The sequence below is a fragment of the Vulpes lagopus genome, chromosome 2 (assembly GCF_018345385.1).
Source record: "Vulpes lagopus strain Blue_001 chromosome 2, ASM1834538v1, whole genome shotgun sequence".
NCBI classification, from domain to species: domain Eukaryota; kingdom Metazoa; phylum Chordata; class Mammalia; order Carnivora; family Canidae; genus Vulpes; species Vulpes lagopus.
This window is the reverse complement of record NC_054825.1, coordinates 39635471-39651075: the sequence shown is the minus strand read 5'-3', so window position 1 is coordinate 39651075 and position 15605 is coordinate 39635471. Positions and strand designations below refer to the sequence as shown.

The following is a 15605-nucleotide window of genomic DNA, read 5'->3' as shown; positions in this document are numbered from 1 at the left end:
TTTTATGGACATTAAACATATTGTTATGAAAATATTAGAATGTGTGAAAAATATTTATAATATATTGTTAAATAGGTAAAATACAAAGTTATAGGTAACTTCTGAACACATTTTTATGAAACTATTCATGTGGAAAGACCTATAAAAATGAAAACAATTATTTGAAAGGTAAGATCATGAATGACTTTTTTCTCTTTAAAATAATTGTAACATTAGTAAACTTATTTTGCTTTTGTTTAAAATGTTATGTAAAATGAAAGAATTATGAAGACCTTAGTTTCCTTGTATGTGAAACAAAGATTAGGTTAGGTATCTCTATTGTTATTAAGAGACTTGACGCTTGATGAGATGAGCACTGGGTGTTACACTATTGTTGGCAAATTGAATTTAAATAAAAGAAAAATAAATTAAAACAAAAATAAAGAGACCGAAGTAAAAATTCACTAAAAATGACACATTTTAGTCTAATATTCCTGAAAAGTAAAGTGACCCTTGAAAGAGATGAGTTTGAAGTGCGTAGTCCACTTACATGCAGATTTTTTTGGATTATAGTATAGTACTATAAATGTATTTTTCTCTTCCCAATGATATTTTTAGTAACATTTTCTTTAGCTTACTTTAAGAATACAGTATATAGTACATATACAAACCACATGCTAATCAACTGTTTATGTTGTTAGTAAGGCTTCCATTCAATAGTAGGTTTCTAATAATTAAGTTTGGGGGGAGTTCAAAAGTTATATGTAGATTTTTGACCATGTAGAGGGTTGGTATCTCTAATCTCCAAGTTGTTCGAGAGTCAACTGTACTTTAAGAAAGTATTATAGGGCAGCCCCGGTGGCGCAGCGGTTTAGTGCCACTTGCAGCTCAGGATGTGATCCTGGGGACCTGGGGTCGAGTCCCCCATCAGGCTCCTTGCAGGGAGCCTGCTTCGCCCTCTGCCTGTGTCTCTGCCTCTCTCTGTGTCTCTCATGAATAAATAAATAAAATCTTAAAAAAAAAAAGTATTTTAAATGATTAGATGTTGAACTTCACCTTCATTCTGACACTTTTTCAACTAACTGAGCTATCTCAGCTACCCTAGATGTTGAACTCCTTAGAAATACCAGCAGCTAGTTTTGAATGGTTTTGTTATTCATGCTCTGGCTTAATAACAATCTCTTTCCAAATCTGCTGATGAGTAATATTAAAAAAATCAATAAACAAATCAATTTAAAAAGGGTAAATGGTTGTGATTTCCTATTGGGGTGGTCAGTTTGCTTTATTCAATTTCTTATCCAGAAGCCTCTATGAAATATTTTCATTACCTAATCTTACTTGAATGCATCTAACATGGTTAAATACAACTTTTCATAGATGATTTCTTTTTTCCCTTGCTGAGCTATTTGCCACTTTTGTAAGCCAGAGTCATAAATCTTTGCAACTACAAAGATAATTCTTCTCTAGAATGTCATCCAGCTTATCTCTCACAGGATTAAACATTGCTTCACAGTACCAGTTAGATAAAAGGAGACAGTCTTCCTTTTAAAAACCAACTCTGCAGGTCACAATGTGGGTCCAATAGGACAAGTGGAGCCTGGATGGAGTAAACTGTTTCCAGAGGGAATAAAGCACTTTGTGGGATTGTGCTTTCAATTATAATCTGATGACTAATACCTAAAAGTAGCAAACAAGCCCCTAGAGTTCAGAGATCCACATTGAATTCTGATGGTGAAAACATGTCTTATGCTCTATTATTCCCTAGCAATAGAGGAGTTTTTCTATTCCTGTCCACTTTCTCTCTGGTACAGAGAGAAGTAGAATTGCATAAGTCATCTCTAAAGTGTTTTAATATAGACTTCTGCTTTAAACCTAAGTTTATAAAACACAGTGAGATATAAAATATTTAATTTAAATTCTCTTCAACTTGTGCTGTCAGTTTATGTAAAACCCTCCATTGCTGTACTAAAGTTCATGACTATTTTAATAGGTAAATATAACCAATAAATGATGCAATGCTTTTATTTAGAAGGACAAAGTTATCTGGATTAGTTCTCTAAATTGTCAACATTTAACAAAATCATTTATTGCTTTCTTCTTTTTCAAGAAAAGAATTAGAAAACTAATCCTCAGCTAAAAAAGCAAATATTTTGGAATACAGCAGTGAATGAAAGAACATACATTCATCAAGTGCCTTTGCATGGTGCCAAACCCTGAACTAGGTGCTTCCTCACTGTTGGCCCATGCGTTTGATGGGCTACTCTACATCTGTGGTATTTCCTTGTCTTACGGGAATTTAATAAGTGTGCTGGGGAGGAAAACCCTCAAATTTCTTAAAAAAGTATATCAAACAAAAAAGGATATTGAGAAGGGCAATCAAATGGAAACTTGCTCACAGTATAGGATGATGATTTAAAAAGAAGAGGTAACCAAAACATATATGCTCATAGGCGATGGTTAACAAAACGCAGGGATTGTTCTTCATGATATAAGACTGAACTAGGTAAGAAGTCTGGAAAGACAGATCTAGTAATAGTAATCTCTATGTGGGAGGAGTTACATTTTTATTTTATTTATTTTTAGATTTTATTCATTTATTAGATTTTATTTATTTATTCATGAGAGACAGACGCACACACACACATACACACACAGAGAGAGAGAGAGAGAGAGAGAGGCAGAGACACAGGCAGAGAGAGAAGCAGGCTCCATGCAGGGAGCCGGACTCGATCCCGGGTCTCCAGGATCACACCCTGGGCTGAAGGCGGCTCTAAACCGCTGAGCCACTTGGGCTGCTCAGAATTACATTTTTAAAAAGTGATTTGAAGTCATGGGAACCTGGATTCAAGTCCTGACTTCATCACTGCCCATCTGTGTGATGTGGGGCAAGTTATCCAACTTCTTGAGGCTTGGTTTATGATCTCTAAATTGAAGACAAGACTATTTACGTCTCCCTGGGTGGTTCTGATTAAATCAGACATTGCATTTAAAGTGCTGAGTCCCTAGAGTATCATAAGCAATCATTTAACGTTCACTATTATTTTTACTATTGTTACCTATATAACTTAAGAAAACTTCTACCTGCATTTGACAGAAAAGAATCTTTTATGAACTATAAATTAGATTTAATTGCATATTAACACAAATAATGGCAGATTGAAACAGAGAAGTACAGAACTATCAACCTATCTGCTTCATATGGTTTCATCTATTCCATATTTGAATCAACACTGGATTTATGTGACTTTAGCACATAAAGAGTATTTGGGAAATATCTATAAATTTGTAACATTTTAAGTGATTTAAGATAATGTATTTATATCTAAAAAGTTTATCTCAAAAAAACTGTGTTAGTAATATCTAAGAAGTTTAATTAATTACCAATGCACTTAACAAATATTTTTGAGAAGTTTTCATAACCAAGATAGAGTGGTTGGCATTGACTGACTTGAATAAAACAAAACTTTGTCTGTTGCCAGGTTATTTAAAGACTCACTCTTTTTGCATAAGTTTGTTTCCTAAGGATTACATTCTACAAATAAATGTTTTCTAATACTTACAACTAACTTAACCTATTCACATACACCAAGGTTTCACAACTTTAAAATTTCTGGTGTCTTTGAGGATAGGTAAACTGTTAGTGCTCTATCAGTAAATATAGAGAACATCAATAGGCCATGGACAGTTTAAAAAAGAAAAGATTTATTTATGCCCAGGGTTAACATCCAAAAATATCACATTTGCTGATAATTTCCAAAACTGAACGATCTAGCTCCTACAGAAAAGTATTTATGGGAATATAAATTTTATCCATAAGAAAAAGAACCTTTAAATTTGTGTTAATGTATGATTATGATTAAACACACTTGTTTCATATATTTCTCTCCAAATACCTACTGCTTACATAAATGTCTTCTAGTATCAATGACCATGAGCATGTGACAAATTCATGTAGTGTGTGTTTAATAAAGAAGGAACATCTAATGAAAATCTAAAGATAAATTTCATCCTATTTTATATGCTATATAATAAAAACATCATGTACTTGGAAATAGTTGCTTCAAGGTAAGAGTTTGGAACAGTGGAAGGCTTAAATTTAAAATGTACCTAGTATAATAAAGTATATTCTTTGTTATAGAATCCCTGGTTTTCAGCGTCAGGTATACCTGTTGATTTGCCAAAGAACAGTCTTTCTGCATAGCTTTTCTGAGGAATTGCTTAAAAAAAATTTATAAGTGATACCTGTTACCTAAGTTCAACTTTGGAAAACAGTGCATTTACTCTTCAAAAATTTTAAGAGATCTCTTTGAGAACTCTAAATATTAAAATCAGTAAAATAATCTAATAGATCTGTATAAGAAAACACATTCAACAATTAGATTCTCAAGTAGATCAGAATATAAGATAATATATGCAATTACACTCAAAATACATACGAAGTTGTCAGAGTAGTAAAAGCTTTCTGGATTATTTGGTTGTTTATTTTACTAACTATGTGAAAGGCAAGGTGTTTGTGCTAAGATCTGCAGAGCACCATAAGAGAGACCATTTCTGTGGTGAGACCAGGGGGAAGCTATGAGGATGATATACTTAATACCAGATGTGCCAATCCAAGGACACTCCCAACATCCTTGCAACGGTACACCTAGTCTGCTGTCATTAAAAGTCTACGTAGGCACTGGTACATGAGTAGCCATGTAATTATCTTAATAAACAATCTCACAATCAAATGTGACTCATGTGAGTTAAACAATGGTTTTCAGGATTGGGTCAGTTTTCATGGATATAAAAATAAGATCTAAAGAAATTATCAACTGTTTTGGTAAAGCTCTAAGTATAGAGAATAGAATCAGCATTCTACTATATTATAAGAGTTTATTATGATTAACAGTGAAAATCTGAATAGGTAGGTTCATTTTCATATTTCTGATACAATCAGAAAAATGATTATAGTAGTCGGCACTAAGCATCACAGAAAATCATAGAATACATCATAAATATGCCAAATTACCTAATCGATAAATAATTTACATATGATTCTTACCTATAATAGAACTTAACTTTTACTGTTTATCTGTATTAACTCTGATAGCATACCTTGTAGAGTCAACACTGAAAGGTATGAAAAAAAATTTAAGTGCTCATTCATTACTATATGGTTTTACAATAATGTTCCAAAGTAAGTAAAAGTACTTGATGAGCTAAATGCATATGTGGAGCTTAATATCAAGCAATAGTCTCTCTGGCATCAGTAACCAAGCAATTACGAAATGGAAAGTACATCTTGTACAAGCTGACAGACCCATTAAATCAGGAGAGCTGTGGGCAGACATACTGACACTGCAAGAATTACCAGAAAGCATTAATTTCAGCATTAATAAAATGGCAGTAAATAGATGACAGCTGCCAGATGAAGTAAGAAATGAGGTTACTGGCCTTGTTAAGCTCGCGTCTGATTTTCTCAGGCACAAACTGATCGAGGTAGCGTCTGAAGTGAAGGGCATCGATGGCGACAATTTCAGTGCCTCGCCGCTGCCAGGCATCCCTAGGGCAGGACAGAAAGGGTAGGATGATGACTAGGGAAAGACACTCACAAATTAGAATCCTTGTGAGGTGGGGTTTCTGAGACTTTGGCAGGGTTAAAATATTAAAAACAAACCAACAAACCAGTAGCTATAGGTCTTGGCAAAATAAGAGAGCAGAAAACACCATTTTATTTTTAGATTTCAAGGCATACATATTATGGACTACTAGACATTAAACAGTAAAATGAATAATTATCAAGTGATGACAAAAATGACATATTGTAAACAGGTACATCATTTACATTGAGTCTCAGAAATTAAAGGATTTGGGGGCAAACAAAAGGAACTTAGTTCTTTCTTGGTTCTCCTCTCATACTAAAGACATGGTATTTGTATCCTGACAAAAACCAAAAAGAGCTCACTCCTCCCTTGCTTTCGAAGACCTGCTCTTTGGGTCCTGGGCTTATAATATTGCCATCTATCATCCAAAACATAATCCCAAGAACTGTTACAAAAAATGTGTCATGATTCAGAAAACATTCTACCTACTGTGCTCAATTGCTGACAGTGTGAAACTATTTTTAAAAAGACTAAGACAGTAAAGCAGACAGTAACACATTGCCTGTGGAAATGGGAAAGACTGGGTAAGATGGTTTTGGAAATGTGAAATTCCAAATATTCCAATATTCCCTTTATAGACTTTGATAAATTCGATAAATTGACATGCCAAACAACTTTGCACACTGAAGAATAGCAACAGAAACCTCATGCTAGTCTGTAAATAATTATCAAGAATTAAATATTCACATAGGTAATTGTTGCAACCAAATATTTTAACCAAAACAAAGGGAAAGAGACCAGGGCTGGACTTGAGATATCACAAAAAATAAGTTTGCATGGGTAAATAGGCAATAGCTGATTCTAACACAATGGCTCTTTTTCATTAATGCAAGCACACACACATGCAAGTACTTTCAGGGATCATTTCTTTTTGTATTTTTTCTCCAACTTTTAATTTAAATTCCAGTTACTTAAATATAGTATAATATTAGGTTTAAGATGTAGAATTTAGTGATTCATTACTCACATACTACACCCTATGCTCATCACCACAAGTGCACTCCTTAATCCCCAACACTTGTTTAACCTATCCCCCCTCTCTCCCCTCCAGTAACCCTCCATTTATTCTCCATAATTAAGAGTCTGTTTCCTAGGGTGCCTGGGTGGCTTAGTTGGTTAAGCATCTGCTTTTGCTCAGGTCTTGATCTCAGGGTCCTGCAACTGAGCCCCATTTGGGCTCCCTGCTCAGCAGGGAGTCTGTTTCTCCCTCTCCTGCCCCTCCTACTGCTTGTGCACTTGAGTTTTCTCTCTCTCTCATAAATAAATAAATAAATAATTTTTTTTTAAAAAGAGTGTTTTCTTTTTTTCCCAAGATTTTTATTTATTTTTTTCATGATAGACAGAGAGGGAGGCAGAGATGCAGAGGGAGAAGCAGGCTCCCTGTGAGGAGCCCAATGTGGGACTTGATCCTAGGACCCCAGGATCACAACCTGAGCCAAAGGCAGACACTCAACCACTGAGCCACCCAGGTGCTCCAAAGAGTCTGTTTTCTGGTTTGCCTCTTTCTCATCTCCTCATGTTCATTTGTTTTGTTTCTTCAATTGTACCTATGAGTGAAATCATATGGTATCTGTCTTTCTCTGGCTGACTTATTTCACTTAGTATCATATTCTCTAGCTTTATCTATGTCATTGCAAATGTCAAGATTTCATTCTTTTTATATGTCACATCTTCTTTCTTCATCCTATGATTCAGCAATTGCACTACTAGGTATTTACCCAAAGGATACAAAAATACGGATTCAAAGGGATAAGTGCACCCTGATGTTTATAGCAGCATTATCAACAACAGCCAAATTATGGAAAGAGCCCAAGTGTCCAATGACTGATGAATGGATAAAGAAGAAGAATGGATAAACAATGGAATGTTACTCAGGCATCATTTCTATAAAAGTGTATCCCTGGCAAACCAATTTCATGAGGAAGCAAATAGGTCAAAGTATCAAAATATTTTTCAGTAAGAAATAGGGAGACAGGAACAGCAAAGTTTATTGCAGATCCTGCTGTTAATCATTCTATGGCACTAGGCAAACTGTCCTAATATGTTTCCCCACCTACTTAATCTCACAGAAAAATTAAGGATAAATAAGCTGGCTAAAGGCTTTCAGCTCTAATAAAAACCTATCTAAATAAGCTGGGCCTTGGAAGTTAACCTCCACTGACTGTTTATATTTGCTGACAGGTAAAGAGCAAGAGTTCTGCCCTTCTTCTTATCTTAGACTTATGGCTTTTATTTTTCTGTTCTTCCCTTTTGTGTATGGAGATGGTATTACTAGTATTACCTATAGTATACTAATATATATACTATACTAGTATACTAATGAACCTGTTATACTGAATGATTAACAGCAGGATCTGAAATAATAAATGGGAGACAGAATGTACTAGGTCCCACATTCCTTAGCTTTTGGTCATGCAATACTCAAGTCAGAAACAAACTCACCTTTCACTCCCATCTTCATGACTTCGGGCCCAACGATACGTTTCAGCATACCCTGTGTATTCACTGTACTGTTCAGTACCTGAAACAAACAATCTGCCATTATTCTTCAGAGGGATTTCTCTTAAAAGCTGCATGTTCTAAATTAGGGTATTTTTATTTATTTTTTTTAAAGATATAGCCTTTTTTTTTTTTTTCAATTTTTATTTATTTATGATAGTCACACAGAGAGAGAGCGAGAGAGGCAGAGACATAGGCAGAGGGAGAAGCAGGCCCCATGCACCGGGAGCCCGACGTGGGATTCGATCCCGGGTCTCCAGGATCGTGCCCTGGGCCAAAGGCAGGCGCCAAACCACTGCGCCACCCAGGGATCCCTTTAAAAGATTTTATTTAATTGAGAGAGAGAGAGAGAGAGAGAGAGAGAGAGAGAGAGAGGTAGCAAGAGAGAGCATTAATGGGGAGGAAAGGAAAGCAGGCTCCCAGGACTCTGGGATCATGACCTGAGCCAAAGGCCGACGTTTGGTCAACAATTCCTATGACCAACTGAGCCATCCAGGCACCCCTAAAGGGTCTTCTAAAAAAAAAAAGAAAAAAGAAAAAGATATTACTATTTGAAGAGGGAGAGAGAGAGAGATGGGGGAGAAGGTGGAAGAACGGGGGCGGGGGAAGCGAGCGCAACAGAGTGCACACAAGAGGTGGGAAGGGCAGAAGCAGACTCCTCATTGAGCAGGGAGCCTTATGTGGCCCATCCCTGGGCCCCCAGATCATGACCTGAGTGGGAGGGAGATGCTTAACCAACTGATCCACCCAGGCGCTCCCTAAAGGGGCTTTGTTAATAAACATCTATCTGGAAATACCTATCGGCAAATGTCAGTTGAAAAAAAACCTCACCGGTCTTAATGACTTATTTTCCATAAAGAAAAAGATGACACCTATAAAAGCCACTGCAATATTTATCATAATAAGGGAATAAATGTCTCAATAGAATGAAATATGCTCTGTCATATTAATGTCTTTCATGAATAGTGCACAGATTGTTTTATAAAGGTCCAATGTCTTCAATATCAGTAATCTGATGGTAATATTTAGTTTGTATTGTTGAGAAAGCAATTTAACATAAAAACATTTACTGCTAAGAAAGGTATCATTAAAATTAAATCTAGGACTTGCCTATTAACATGCAAGTTACTTCAAGGGGCTTTGTAAAACCAGAATATTGTGACATGAGAAGGGGGGAAGGGGAAAAATCATAATTAAAATACATCTGATAAGAACATGTACCAAGCTTACCACATAACAAAGATTTCTACCTTTTTAAAAGGTTTTATTTATCTAAGTGATTTCTACACCCAATGTGGGGCTTGAACTCACAACTGGGGATCAAGAATCACATGCTCCTCAGACTGAGCCTGTCAGGTGCCCCCAGAGATTTCTACTTCATCAGACCTGGCCATACCAGGAGGGATGGTACCAGATGTGTTCCACTACTTAACTAAATAAAATCATTCCAATTCCTATGGTCAATTCAATAATCACTTAACTTTTCAAGAATCAACAAAACAGTAAAATGAAAACCTGAAAACCCTGAGCAAGATAATACTTTTCACATATAAAAAGAAATTTAAAAAAAAGAATAAACATGATAACATTGACAACAAAGATTAGTGACTTTTTTTTTCACTGCAATTGCTCTAATTCTGCCAGTAAATAAAATACAAGCAGACTCACTTTTTCAGACAGCTGGAACACTATTAAAATGACCACTCATGCAGTAAAGGTCCAATACTGAAGATATTTGTGACAAAGACTTAATATTTTGGGGGAAAATGATACTAGAATATATACAGTATTTAGAAAAAAATGTAAATTTAGAGAAACAGAAAACAGGAGCACCTGGCTGGGCTCAGTCTGAGAAGCATATGATTCTTGATCTCAGGGTTGTAAGTTCAAGCCCCACCTTGGGTGTAAAGATTACTTAAACTTAAAAAAAAAAAGTCTAATAAAAATAAAAAGAACACAAAATCAAATCATGACATGCTGAATATGAACAGTCAGTTCTTCATCCAAAAGCAAACTAATTTCGGTTTTAGGGTCAGAATAACTTCTTACATGTTACTTAAACAACTTGAAGCTATTATACACAAAGATACTAAATATAATGAACAAGACTGCAAATGGCCTCTACATTTTAACTATTAATTCACAGATGGACAACAAACAAACATGTCAAATACTACATGAAGTTATAATCAGCAACATTCACACTATGGGAAACTCTACAGGACCAACAGTCTGGGCTGCTTACAAAAAACCTTATAAGGAATGAAAAAGAGAGAGGAACCTATAAATTAAAAGAAACAAACATGAAAACACTAATAAGAAAGTAAAAATAGTTATATTAATACTGGATAAAATAGACTTTAAGTCGAGGAGTATTATGAAAGATAAAGAGGAACACTTCAAAATGATAAAAGGGGGAAAAACAAAAACAAAACAAAACAAAACAAAACAAAACAAAAAAAATGATAAAAGGGGCGCAGCCCCAGTGGCCCAGTGGTTTAGCGCTGCCTTCAGCCTGGGGTGTGATTCTGGAGACCCAAGATCGGGTTCCGCATTGGGCTCCCTGCATGGGGCCTGCTTCTCCCTCTGCCTATGTCTCTGCCTCTCTCTCTCTCTCTCTCTCTCTCTCTCTCTCTCTCTCTGTGTCTCTCATGAATAAATAAATAAAATCTTTAAAAAAATCAAAATGATAAAAGGGTCAATTCATCAGAAAGACACAGTAATTATGCTTTTATTTTGATTTCACATTTGAAAAATTAAGTAGTGAAATCCATCACACTAACAGATTAAAGAACCCCATGTAATCATAATAAAAGTTGCAGAAAAGATAAAATTCAACCCACCATGATTAATACTCTCAGCAAAGCTGAGAATAAAAAAAGGAACTTTCACAATCTGATTAAAGACCACTACATAAAAACTTACAACTAACTTCATACTCAGTGATGAAAACATTCCACCTAATTCAACACTGTAGTGAAGTCCTTGCCACTGCAATAATGAGAAAGAAAAGAAAAGAAAAGAAGAGAAAAGGAAAAGAAAGGGGAAAGACAGAAAAAGAAGAAAAGAGGCATAAAGAGTATAAACTTGGCAGATCCTACCTTAACCAGGTCATGATACTTAATATCACAAACACTGGGACAAAGTGGTATTACTATTCTCCTCAAAAGATAAACTAGAGCAGGACACATAGATTCGGTGGGATTCCTGCCAAAATGAATAAACTGTATCTAGTTACAAAGAAACATTCAGAAAAAAAAAGTCAGTTATATTTCTACATTGTAGCAATGAATGATCAGAAACTGGAATTTAAAGAATACATTTACAATTACAACAAAAAATATGAAATACTTAGGGATAGGGACGCCTGGGTGGCTCAGCGGTTGAGCCTCTGCCTTTGGTTCAGGGCATGATCCCAGGATCCGGGATTGAGGCTCACATCAGGCTCCCTGCATAGAGGCTGCTTCTCCCTCTACCTATGCTTCTGCTTCTCTCTGTGTGTCTCTCATGAATAAATAAATAAAATCTTAAAAAAAATATTTAGGGATAGACCTAAGCAAATATAAAAGAAATATACAGTGAAAAGTATAACATATTACTGTGAGAAATTAAAGATAACTTCCATAAACAGAGATCTCTCATTCATGTGTCAAAGACTAAATACTGTTAAGATGTTAATTCTCCCCAAATTGATCTATGGATTCAAAGCAGTCTTAATTAAAATTCCAGCAAGCTTTTTGGATTGACAAACTGATTCTAAAATTCACCAAAACAACTCTGAAGAACAAAGTTGGAGGGCTCACATTACCTGATTTCAAGAATCATTATAAAGCTACAATTAACAAAACAAAGAATAAAAACAAGTCACTGTTAAGATCATGAAAAGATGTACCACATATGATAAAAAGATACACCACATCTGATAAAAGACCTGTATCCAAAGTATATAAAACATTTTCAAAACTCAATAATAATAAAAAAATAACCCAATTAAAACATTGGCAAAAGATGGTTTCATGTATGTAGTCACATGTCAAAACTTACCTAACTATACACTTTAAATATACAGTTTATGATGTCAATTAAATCTCAATAAAGCTGTTTTATTTTTTATTTTTATTTTTTTTAATTTTTATTTATTTATGATAGTCACAGAGAGAGAGAGAGAGAGGCAGAGACACAGGCAGAGGGAGAAGCAGGCTCCATGCACCGGGAGCCCGACGTGGGATTCAATCCCGGGTCTCCAGGATCGCGCCCTGGGCCAAAGGCAGGCGCCAAACCGCTGCGCCACCCAGGGATCCCAATAAAGCTGTTTTAAAAACACAACTATCTCACTAGACTGCCAGCTTCTCAAGAAAGGGATTATAAGTCATTAACATACGTGCCTACATCAGCATTTTCTAACACAAGAATACAGATGCAGGGGGTGCCTGGTGGCTCAGTTGGTAGAGCATGCAACTGTTGATCTCTGGGTCATAAGCTTGAGCCCCACATTGGATGTGGAGCCTACTGAAAACAAAAGACTGTAGAAGCAATTAAGTACTTGTTGCATAAACATAATAATTAACAAGCGAAACAGGGAGAACATTGTATTAACTGAGGTTAAAATTATAATTCCAGAAAGACTTAATCTGAAAGTACTATATGGCTGACACATAAAAAAAATTCACATTTATAAAGACAGCCTGGCATGGTAAAAAGGAGCACCATACTGAGATTAGGAGACATGAGGGACCCAAAGTGAATCCTTAAATAACCAAATCTCTCAGTGGACTTTATTTCATCATCTGAAAATCAGGCTTGTTAATAATTCTTATCTTGTTAACTTCATAGAATTACTCGGAAAGCCACAGAAAAAGAATTTAAAAGTCTTCAAAACCATAAAGTGGTTAGTGTTGGTGTCATCAGACTTACCTTAAAGGGAGGTGGAGAAACCAAAGATACATGATTTCATTTATGTGAGGTTTAAAAGCAACCTGGTCTAGTGACCTGACTAGAAATAAAGATAGTCAGGAATAGTCCTGTTCCTTTCTATTTTCTGCCAGCAGTGGACAAGCTTCATTTTAATTATTTATAAAAAAGCAAAACAAAACAAAACTGCCTACTCTGATCTCTTAACTATGAAAACAAATACCTTTTCAGAGAAAAGTGGTTGAAAAATAAAAAATAGCAATGATCATGTTTCTATTTTAGCTTAGGATGGTTTTAGTCTTTCCTAAGAGAAATGAGATTAATTTCCTCAAGTATGGGAAATCTAAAATGCACACACAGATGCTTTTGCTCTAAACAAATTAAATCCTGGGTTTTCAGAGTAGATATCTTTCAAAAGTACGTCAAACTGGCTCTTCTGAAAAAGATATTCTTGTTTTAAATTAAAATATATTGGGATGCCTGGGTGGCTCAGCGGTTAAGTGCCTGCCTTCGGCTCAGGGCGTGATTCTGGGATCCAGGATCCAGTTCCACATAGGGCTCCTGCGGGAAGCCTGCTTCTCCCTCTGCCTGTGTCTCTACCTCTCTCTCTCTTTCTGTGTCTCTCATGAATAAATCAATAAAATCTTTATAAATAAATAAATAAATAAATAAATAAATAAATAAATTCAAATATATTGATAAACTATGATGAAAATACAAAGGTTAATAGTGGTAATAGCAAACAAGAGACAGAAGACTGAATGACCTTTGTGATACCTCTCTGTAAACACAGCCTATAAGATTTCATGCTCAAAGTCAAATCTTCCCTTAAGGGAAAAACTAGAAGGAACCCATTAAAATCTTTGCAAAAGTTTGTGACACATTAATGAGTTTTTAGATTTAGTGATAAGAAATGTTCCTATTTTCTCTTACTAGTAATGAAAGTTTATGATGAATTTAAGAAAAAAATATTTGGGGATTAAAAAAATTCTATGTACAAAAAAAAAAATTTCTATGTACCAATGGGTTGTACCCTTGGAAATAAGGTTTGTATAAAAGCAAAGCCATCTACTCTCCTTTTATTAGTAGCATTCATACTACTGATGATTATTCATAAGATAAAACACTCTTGACTTTCATTCCCATGATTAAGAAAAATGGAGAAAAGCTAAACTCCAATTGAATTTGGGTATTCCCCAGTGAGCTGGTATCTTTTAGTTGGCAATGGGTTGTTTTTTTTGGAGTAATGAACCTTTAGTGTTTTTGCACTATAAAAATTATCAATACGATAAGCAGTGGTGTCTGTACACTTTTTAATTTTCTATCTAATCTGCTGACATTCACAAAAGATATAAGGATCTATGATGTCTGGGATGATCTGATTCACTGGAGGGCAGGTTTTATATTAAATGTACTAACATTTTGCTCAGTAAGTTTCATGTCTAGGCATCGCTTTAAGTGATCACCACACAGAAACAATAAAACTCCTAGAACCATGGTAACACCCCTTGGTATTAAAGTTTTTTCCTGGATGATATAGAAAAACATGAGAAAGGGGTGGGGGGGGGGGAGGAGATGAGGAAGACTGGAGTTTCTTTCTATCTATATATACCAAGAGGTTTTACCACATGGCTCTGCCTCCAGGGAGGATCACAACAAATACAGGGATGACACTATCTGGATAAAAGTATTTGCCTTTTCCATGACCTGTTTCATATTAATTTCAAAGTTTGATGCCAACCAGATGTCCCACAATGATGATAAATTTAATTTATTTCTAATTTCTCAAACTCTTCTACAGATTCAGGCAGCATAGTCACAGCCATTAGCTCATTGAGCCTGGATGAATCATTGAAGGAATGGAATTGATCAGGCAGATAGATTGCACTGCATGGTTAAGAGTCTCCTAAGAAGGGAGATGGCAGAAATCCAACAGCAAACAGATGATGAAATGGCCATTTCCATTAAGGGAACATCACATCACAGATATTAATTAGAAGGCACTATTACAGAGTTAAGTGGATGTGGGGAAAAATATAGAGTTAAAAGTCACCCCGGATGTCCCTAGCCTGAAGTAATTATAGAAGTGAAGGTGAGTCATGGATTTACAATTTTCCATTCATTTTACAATAACTTATAGGTAAGGTAGAGAACAGACATAACTCCATAGTGATCTTTTTTTTTTTAGACTGGGGATAAGCTATCTTTAAAACAAGAAAAAAATCCTCATGTTTTCCTTTCACTATTCCCAGGAAAATTACATCTTTTATTTACAAAAAAACTAATGGCACACAATAAGAGACCTGCTACTTTCCTAGTAAAAATGAAATGAAACAGATGAAACAAATTAGTTTTGAGTTTAAATGCTCAGCATTCTACCAAGTTTTTTATTTTAAGGATATAAACTCATCTTTAAAACTCATGAGATATTTTGTTCTGAGTTTTTAGTTCAAATCTAGCTTTAGCTACTAAAAATTAAAAATCTTCTGAAGTATTATTTGATAACACCCAAATGCTGGAAACAGTCACATTCCAGACCTTTAGAGCTCTCTAAAACATTATAAAACTCCT

General features: G+C 35.2%; 1 protein-coding gene across 5 annotated transcripts in view; it reads right to left on the bottom strand.

The window, feature by feature from the left end:
• The window catches only part of PARG (poly(ADP-ribose) glycohydrolase), a 117202-nt gene that overhangs the window by 20228 nt on the left and 81369 nt on the right, over window positions 1-15605 (bottom strand). For 4 of the 5 annotated variants that reach the window (XM_041742540.1, XM_041742541.1, XM_041742538.1 and 1 more), the window contains exons 14-15: window positions 8067-8145; window positions 5416-5524 (exon numbers count right to left, since the gene is read on the bottom strand). In XM_041742540.1, the coding sequence (XP_041598474.1) occupies window positions 5416-5524; window positions 8067-8145 (188 nt within the window). Of the gene's footprint in view, window positions 1-5415; window positions 5525-8066; window positions 8146-8563; window positions 8638-15605 lie in introns of those variants that run through there. The other variant, XR_005985907.1, reaches the window with a different exon arrangement.